Consider the following 9,925-nt stretch of genomic DNA (forward strand, 5'->3'; position numbering starts at 1 on the left):
CAGGTCTAGCAAGTTGAGCATCCAAACTGCCTAGGCTCCCACAAAGCCAGTGCGTACAGTAGGATCAGAAACCCATTGCCATTGTTCTTGAGTTCTCAGTAGTCCTCATTGTCCGCTATGTTCAGAGAGTCTGTGACTAAAGTTTTATATCATTTTATTGTTTTGTTCTGTATATTCTGTGCCATTTACTCTAATACAATATTTAATCAGATATGCACAGAATGGTATTTCACTGTGATTTTATTATTTTTTTTAAAAAAAGTGTTAAAACTTCATTAAAACCAGGTATATATGTTTACCTTGCATTCTACCACTGAACTACACCTCGGCTCAATAAAACACTCAAAGAAAATACTAAGCTTCAAATACAATACACACACACACACACACACACACACACACACACACACACACACATATAAAATCTACCATTCATTTCAAGTGTGTAGAGTTTGAATTAAAAAACTAAATCCCAAATCTACCATCGACCTAAGCTTGGACCTTAGAAAAGAAACTGAAGTACAATTATCTTGTTTAGGTTCATGAAAATGAGTTTATGGCTATCAAGTTTAAATATATAGCGAAAGTTCCAACCCTTAATACTTAAACTAGCAAATCTTCATGCTAGCTCCAAAATGTTTGATTTCTATGTAGCTCTTAAATTTTTCTTTGGATGAAAAAGAAACTTTCACCTCAGTAGACAAGCCCTCCTGCGCGGCTCATGTCTTTGTCTATTCTAGCTCATGGTCATAGTCAAAATGGTGAAATGTTTCTCCCTCTTCATTGTACCTGGCAAGATGGTCCTGTACATGAAGGCAAAGTGTTGCTTCAGCCACGGATGGCCAAAGTGGTTGATGTCAAAGTGCCTCTGAACAAGAAACATGTACTGGAACAGCGATCTAGTGGTGTAGCTGCCGTACGCCACTCCTTCATAGAGCGAGCCATCCGTCACCTCTCGCAGCAAGACCAGAGACTTCTCCATGATGGTCAGAACTTGCTTGGTCCACAGGTAGGCCTCTTGGAGGTACCCTGAAGGAGGAAGCAGAACATGGATAAAAACACGGCCAAACAAAGCACCGCAAGCCATCCGAGCAGTTTTTATTATTACAAATCACATTTTGCAATGCTCCCAGTTTGTCACCATGATAAATGACAGCCTGTTCCAGTTTGTAGTAAGTGCATGATAAAGGCTCAGACAGTTCTGAATACAGGCCACTTATCAACTAAACAAACTTAAATTCTCAAGTGAGGATCAAGGGATTTCCCAATTTTTTTTTTAATATTTATTTATTTATTATGTATACAGTATTCTGTCTGTATGCCTGAAGGCCAGAAGAGGTCGCAGACCTCTTTTACAGATGGTTGTGAGCCACCATGTGGTTGCTGGGAATTGAACTCAGGACCTTTGGAAGAGCAGGCAATGCTCTTAACCACTGAGCCATCTCTCCAGCCCCCGGGATTTCCCAATTTTTATCAGACTAAAGTGACACCTACCTTGTATCACAACTTGGCACTTAACTTCAGAAAAAGTTTCCCTAAAAACTTCTCAGAAAGGTTTTCTGGAAGTCCATCACTTGGCGAAACTTCCCATGTTCACACTAACCCGAAAAGAGTGCTGTAAAGGCTAACGATACTTCTCTCAATTTGTCCCATCACAGAAGGCGACTCTAGTCCTTCTGTGCTTTCAGATTCCAGATGGAAATCTAACAGTGAGATGAATCAGCTGGGAATCCTGAGGTGGTCAGGGGCAAGGTGCACGGCCGTGTTCAAGCCTTCCTTCACATGACCACACTGTTTGATTTTCCCACTGAAGATTACTTATACAATCTTTGGATATAGAAACATGGACTTTCTACATTTCTTGCACTTAGGTAACAGTACCTCTTCATGTTACAATCTACACAGCACTGAACAGAACCTGACTTAGTTCTTTCCACAAGCCAGTTACCCCTTGCTGTCCCCAATCCACAGAAAAGCTGGCTTATGTGAGACCTTGGGCGCCTGGCTCAGAATGAACAGAACTCTGGTCTGAACCATGGCTTGACACCATCCTTGTTTTGGTGGCTCCCTATGCCGGGATAAGGGTGAGCTTCTAAGACGGGTGGAGCCTGTGCTTTACGCCACAAGCATGTGTGTCATGTCTATCTGACCACACTACCACAGGCTGCTGGGCAATGGGCTAGTTGGTAGGGTCAGCGGTGACTCGGGTCCCAAGACAAGCCATGTCCCTCAGTCCCTAAGGACCCTCCTACTCTCTCACACTTTGTAATAGAGGTGACAATTAATTGTAGTCTGGCTCTTGCTACCACCCAGATCCCCACTTTCCAGCAGTCCTCCTACCCTTTCTCACCACCAGTCCCTAAAGCCACAGTCCCTTTCCTTGCCTGTGTCCTCCATCTCCAGCCAGATAGACAAACGATTAAAGCCTGGCTATGGCTTTGTAGATATCACACTACCTGGCTCCCTTTTTGTTCTTTCAATAGCTGTCTCTCCTGACAGTGTCTACCAACATACTCTGCAGACTGCAAAACAAGTCATTCAGGACAAGATTCAAGTTGTCAGTAGAAGCTTTTCCTGAGACTTAACTACAAGTGATGGTTGACCAACAAAACAGAAAGAAAGCTGGGTACTGCAAGTTCTTGTTGGATAATCTGTAAAATGTTAATTAATTAATTCTTTTTATCTCATTTTTTTCCTTCTTTCTTTCCTGTCTTCTTTTCTTTTTGGGAATGGACCTAGAGGCTTAGACATGCTAGACCTTACCATTAGGGTATATTCCCAGCTATATAAATTGCTACTTATAGGCAACACGAATAGGCCTTAATTAAGTTATTCTAGATTTCGAAGCCCCAATGATATTTTAAATATTTTAATAATTTACTGTGTTTATTGATGTTTTCCTTAAATAAAGTCTTAGCCACAGATTTCCACAGGGGTCACAACTAAATCAGAGTCATAGAAGTAATGGTACATATTACACAAAATAACTATCAGACCACGAAGACTGCTTCCAACTCTGACCCAAATTATCTAGGCTAGGTGTTCTGACAGGTTCTTTAGGTGCGTGTGCGTGTGTGTGTGTGTGTGTGTGTGTGTGTGTGTGTGTCAAGAATGAAGGGGGTGACAGCTGTACTTGGTTCATACTTGTGCATGCTGGGAATATGCATTTCAAATTTAAAAGCTTTTAAAACTTTTCTTTATTCCATGTTGACAATCTCCTACCTTTGGAATTCCTTAAAAGAATGAAAGCTCCTCGCTAATCCTGTGTTGCAGGGGTGTGGTCTGGGACGGTTATTGGCCAGCATTAGAAAACCTGCAGGCTAGTATCACTAGCTGAAATGTTAGATGTTATGTGTCCTTAGTAACCCAAGAGAAGCCCTGGATACTACTTCATCTGTGGCTTAATTAGGATGCATATATAAACATGTTCCTAAGAACAGTCAGAAAAAAAGGCCCATGCTTCCATCATGGCAGCTCTGACTGACACCGGCTCAGGCAAGGCCCTCCGTGGCTCTGTTAGCATCACACACACACACACGCACACACACACACACACACACACACACACACACACACACCTTGGTTCATCAGAACGAGGCTCCCAGTGAGTAAGGCCATGCAGTTGGTGGGCTGATGGTTGTGAAGGTACTGGAACCCCCATCCTCTTCTGTACGAAGTTTCGTACATGTAGCTTGAGGCATTGGCAATCACTTCGAGAAATGTCTCCTGTTGTGTCTTGCTCAGGTAGTTGTATAAGAAGTCATAGGCAGTGGCAAAACCCACCAGGGAGTGGGCAAGCGGGACTTCATCCCAAGGAGCATCTTTTACCAACCTGTAAAGAAAATAATCCACAGCTGAGTGCAGGCCTCACGACTTTCATCAGCCTTCACAAAGGGGACAAATGCAGAGATAAACCAAGAGGGCTAAGGACCCGTAACAGACCTTAGACTCCAGCACAGAGCCAGTCTCGTGTGCGGATGACAGAGTTAACATGCCTCTCTCCTCCCAAAAAAAGTCTGGTTACACTGAGACTTTTAGGATGTTTTTTTTTTTCTTTAGACTTTCCATTCTTGATGAGAAGTAGATGAAAAACACTCAGGCATATAAAGAACAGAACATGTAATGGCAAGTCCCCCCCTTCCTACTTGCTGGTCTTTTGGGTGCCTTGTAAAAACAGATGAGCAGGCACATTGATCTCATTTTCCTCAGCTGATTAACATGAAGTATGGTAGCCTACATCATCACAGTCTGGACAGAACCACAAGGTCAACACCATGAAGGGAGGAATGGCTAAAACACTGCTGAGACTGACTCAAGATGAGGAGAGGTGACCTGGTCGCCCTGTCAGAATTTCAGTGCTCCTCCGAAATGAAGCTCCACCCCCTCCCCTTGTTTTTCTGATTATGTGTGTGTGCGCGCACATATGTGTGTCCCATAGGAGAATTCAGGTCTTCAAAAGGGGTCTTTCCTCTGTTCCCTTCACAATTGGATCCCCAACCACAGAATTACGTGTGGCACACAGACAACTCTTAATAAGTGGTTTTGTTTTGTTTTTTTTAAAGATTTATTTATTTATTATGTATACAACATTCCTTCCATGTATGTTTGTATGTCAGAAGAGGGCACCAGATCTATGTGGTCTTTATGAAACCAGGCATTTGGCAGGATCTCTTTGCATGTATAATAATCTCATCATTCCGATTAGCTATCCTGGTTCCACAGCCTGGTACTGAAAAGACAAAGACTGGTGTTTCTTATTCATTGGCTCCTATTAAAAAATGATGCCCTTCTGTGGCCATTCAGCTTGCCAGCATTGCAATGCTTGGAAAAACATTCCTGCTTCTAGAAACAAAATAAAGCGTAAGGCCATGCCACTGTCAGGGAGTGAGGAACAAGTGACTGGCGAGACTGACAGGCCACATGATTTGTGCCCAACTCTGTGTCATCGTATCCTATGCATCTACAAAAAGCAGTGTCCACACCTAGCCACGACAGCGCTGTTGTCAGTAGCTTGCTAGCACCGGTCAAGCTCTTACACACCTGTGTTAACAATTACTCTACTGTTACAAATAGAACATGGGATATCATCCCCAACCTTTGTAAAATATTGCAGTGCTAATTTCTCTCATGTTTGCTAGGTCCTGGGCATTCTAGTTTGCTCGGTTCAAGCAGTTTCCCACTCAACAAAGCACACCCACAAAGTTGACGGCACCGTCATCCCAGCATCATTTTCAAAGCTGGCTTGTGATAGCTGCATGTGTAGACATTTATCTGAATCCTTCCCCTAATAGTCTTATCTAGCCTCTGCTACAGAGAACAGCAATAAGACTGTACTTTTATGGTCATAGAAACTAAAAGAATTTTGCTTTTGGCCCATGGATGCAACAAGAAGATAGCTCTTAGTCAATGTGATCTGGGCAGTAGCTAATCAATTTACTGAGAAGTCTAATTAAGTGGGGGAATTGTTAAGAAAATAAGCAGACATTTATACATTTTCTTTCACCTTATAGAATTTATCAATTTTCTTCCACCTTCCTGATGCTGCAACCTTAAAGAGGAGGTTCTCCACCTTCCTAATACTGTGTAACCTTAAAGCATAGGTTCTCCACCTTCCTAACACCACAACCTTAGAGCATAGGTTCTCCACTTTCCTAATACTGTGACCTTAGAGCAGAGAGGCTCTCCACCTTCCTGAGGCCGCGACCTTAGAGCAGAGGCTCTCCACCTATTCCTAACACCGCGACCTGTGGATTTCATACTGCCACAATTTTTTACAGTACTAGCGTAGTTTTAGTGTAGAAGCAAAGGCAAATACCCATAAATATCTGAAGTGATTACTCAAATCCTTTTCAAGCACATGGCTGTGAAGCTACGTTTTCCTCATGCACATCAGCTGAGAAAGCAGATAAGCAAGGTTTGTAAGAATGTGAAACCAGCACCTCCCCTTTCACAAAGTACTTATTTTATTCCTGAAAGTCTTTATTTCTATCACTGGAGCTCAAAGGTAGAATGCTTTCCTGGCGTATGTGAGCCCTCGGTTCAAGAAAAAGAAAGGAAGAAAAAAGGCACAAGTATTTTTCCAAAATTAACATCCTAATAAGATCAATTTTTTATTATAATAATTTTATGTGTAGACCACTTTGTACTATCACAAATGCTTTCTGAGTTAACAATCACATACATTAGACAGTAGCAGACAATCTATGAAATTTATATTGCTTCAGATTTGAAAAATTACTTGATTACATAGCGATAAAAAAGAAGTTTGACAATAATGTTGGTGTGTATATTTTCTAGATCTGATTTTAAAATGTCAAAACTATTCAGCTTCAATTTTTCATATAGTTTTCATTGATATAGATAGTAGACAGAATATAATTATCTGGAAAATACCAATATTTATCATTTGAAGGCTCACAGAACATATATAGATTTAGCTAGTGTGGTCTAGCTTGGGCTGTTGTAACAAATGGCTTCAACAACAGAAATGTAACTTCTCGGAGTTCTGCAGGGCAAAGTCTGAAGTCAATGAGGCGGCATGGCGAGATGTTCCTGGGACCTCTCTCCTTGATGGATGGATCCTGGACACCCACCCCACCCACCGCCGTCTCTCTGTGTTTTCACAAGGTTTTTCCTGATCTTTTGAATAGATGCATCAGATTAAGAGAGAGCACTCAAATGTCAGTTCTCATAAAGGCACTAATCCCATTATGAGGGGTCCATACCCATAACCTCATCTACATCTAACTACCTCTAACATAGTCACATCATCAAAACTGTCCACATGAGGGCATGATCTTTAGCATGTTGGGGGGGCATAATTCACATCATGGAAACTGTTTATTTCATTTATATAACTACTATTAACACAAATGCTTAGAATAAAATTTCGATTATTATTTAATCAACAGAGGTGATAATTTTTGTTAGTCAATTATACATAAATAAACATGGGTTCCCTATCTTCACATCTGTGACAACATTTGCTGTTAATAGTATTCTTTTTTTTTCTTTTTCTTTTTAAACGTTTATTTGCACAGGAGAGATGGCTTAGTATTAGAGGACATATCACTACACTATACCTTCAAGGCAAAAATAGTTTTACAGATGTGCTTAAGGACTGTGTAATGGAAGTTAGTAAAGACTGTCATGTGTATGGGTCCTTAAAGGCAAAGAACCTTTGGCAGTGGTTAGGAGATGGAGCTATGGAGCAGAAGCAGAGAGACATAATATCTTGTTGACAGTGGAGGAAGAGAACAATGAACAAGGGGCACAGAAGCTACAAAAAATAAGGAAAGGAATCCTGCCCTACAGTAGAGGAACTCAACCCTACTAAAACCATTTTGAGTTGTATAAAGTTGGAAAATAGTACATAGAATGGTTCAGTTGCCAATAGCTTTTGCCTTGTTAAAATATGCATGCCTAGGCCAATGAGTTCTCAGTTAGTCATAATCTGGTTCCAGTGTGTAAGTCCATCATGTTTATCTTGTGCATAGCTGTTCTAAAGGATATTATTTTGTGTATTATATGTCTGTAATATACATTGAAATATTATGTAAAACATAAGACCCACGTATGGATAATGCAATCAACCACCCAAGTGTCAAGCCAACAAAAACACTAAGTAAACCATGAATAGTTAAATGAAATGCAAACACAATATTAAGCTATTAAGCCTGTAATGTTCCTATAAAATGAGCTGCACTGCAATTAGAAAGATGTAAGAATTCTTTTTAAGACAATGGACCTGTGCAAGAATGTGAGGGAAGACATGTTTATTGTCTTATGATTTTCTGTAACCACTCGAGAGAACGACAAGAGAGGCCTTCTCCCTCAGAGCCTGCCAAAGGAAGCAATCCTCTGATATACCTTGTCCTCAGAGTCCCATTTCCCAAACCGTGAGAGAATGCACTTCTGCTGTGTAAGCAATTCATCTACTCTTAGAGCAGCAACAAGCACAACTTAAAGAGTCCGGCACTACAGCTCTCTAGAACCTGCTCCATTCTTTCTTCATGTGCTTCCTAACATTTGGCTATTACCCTATACACTTTAATGTGTGATCCACTAACATAAAAAAAAAATCACAAGACAATCAGAGGTAACAAAACTCAATTCTGCTTACAGCAAAATTATAATCAAACCGATACATCTTTTCCTTCTTAGGCCAAAAATTCTGTATTGGTTATATTTGTATTGCTGTGATAAAATACCCAACAAAAAGCAACTTAGGGGGCTGGAGAGATGGCTCAGAGGTTAAGAGCACTGGCAGCTCTTCCAGAGGTCTTGAGTTCAATTCCCAGGAACCAGAAAGTGGCTCACAACCATCTATAGTGAGGGGGATCTGGTGTCCTCTTCTGGTGTAAAGATGTACATGCAGATAGAGCACTCACATAAAATAAATAAATAAACCTTTTTTTAAAAAAGCAACTTATGGGAGGAAGGGATTATTTGAGCACACAATTCCAGGTTATAGTCCATCACTGTGAGGAAGTCAAGGCAGAATATTGAACAGCTAGTCACGGAGCATCCACAGCCAAGAGCAGAGAGAAATAAATGAACACATGCTGCCTTGTACTTAGCTCCATTTCCACACTTACATGGCCAAAGACCCAGATCTAGGGAATGGTGCTGCACACAAGGAATGGGCTTTCTCAGCTCAATTAAAGTAATCAAGACAATCCCCAGGATATGCCCACAGGCCAGTCAATCTAGACAATCTCTTACTGAGCACCCCTTCCCAAGTGGTTATAGATTGTGTCACATGGACAATTAAAACTAACGATCACAAATACAGAACCAAAGTGAAGCACCCCTCACCGTACAAGGATGCAGCAAGCAGAATCTTACCTCCTTGGGACACCCTCTCAGAAATGGCATAGTCACCTGATTCTCCCACTTTAGAAGGATTCATCACAATTCTTCTCTTCCTGTATGATTTTTTTTTGACGGTTTTACTAATGTGGTACACAAAACTTCATAAAATCTAGGGGCCTTTTGAGAGTAGTGTGTGGAGTGTGCCTGTTTCTATTCTGAGCACCAATAGAAAATGATATGCTGAAACATATCCCATTGCGTCCTGGAAACCTGAAATGTGCTTGTCAATCACAGACTTGGGCCATTTTTTAATGGGGAAAAAAAAAAAGATACTTTTCAGTGTATTTGGGGAAGAAGCATTCTAAACCAGAGAATTACGGACTAAAGAGACCATGAAAGATGGGTGAGGCCCCTCACTGGAGATGCTCAGGGAAAGGGATAGTAAAACAAGAAGAATCATGTGTTCATCAAAATGTTAAACACAGTTTTCAAACTACAGATTATTAAATAAGCATTTAAGTTATGACCAGCATGTTTTAATGGAACCCAATGAAATAGAAGGGAATGAAATGAAAAACAGTAAGATTACAAAGCATACCTGTCTTAGTCACTTTCTATTGCTGTGAAGAGACATCATGACCAAAGCAATTTAAAAAAGAAAGCATTTAATTAGGGCTTGCTTGCAGTTTCAGCATGAGAGTTCATGGTCATCATGGAATGGAACATGGCAGCAGGCAGACATGGCACTGGAGCAATTGCTGAGACCTGATATCTGATCCACAAGCAGGAGGTAAAGAGAGACTTCTTGAACCTTAAAGCCCTCCCATAGTGACACACCTCCTCCATTCAGGCCATACCTAAGCCTTCTAAAACAGTTCCATCAGCTAGGGAGCTGCTATTTGAACGCTTGAGCCTAGGGGGCCTTTCTTGCCCAAACCACCACATTCCACTCCCTGACCCGATAGACTTATAGCCATATCATAACAAAAATGCATTTTGTAATCCAACTCCAAAGTCTCTGAAGCCAACTAAATGAGCTCATGGGGCCATTTCACTCAAACCACCATGATTAAATTTAAGAGTCATTTTCTATACACACACACACACACAC

At 41.0% G+C, this 9,925-nt stretch overlaps 1 protein-coding gene across 4 annotated transcripts in view; it reads right to left on the reverse strand.

Annotated features, from left to right (window-relative positions):
* Dse (dermatan sulfate epimerase) overlaps nt 1-9,925 on the reverse strand; it is a 140,242-nt gene that overhangs the window by 7,912 nt on the left and 122,405 nt on the right. For all 4 annotated transcript variants that reach the window (XM_026787408.1, XM_026787409.1, XM_005363520.3 and 1 more), the window contains 2 exons: nt 3,579-3,832; nt 790-1,029 (listed from right to left, as the gene is read on the reverse strand). In XM_026787408.1, coding sequence (XP_026643209.1) covers nt 790-1,029; nt 3,579-3,832 — 494 coding nt within the window. The remainder of the gene's footprint in view (nt 1-789; nt 1,030-3,578; nt 3,833-9,925) is intronic.

The sequence above is a fragment of the Microtus ochrogaster genome, linkage group LG9, assembly GCF_000317375.1.
Source record: "Microtus ochrogaster isolate Prairie Vole_2 linkage group LG9, MicOch1.0, whole genome shotgun sequence".
NCBI lineage: Eukaryota > Metazoa > Chordata > Mammalia > Rodentia > Cricetidae > Microtus > Microtus ochrogaster.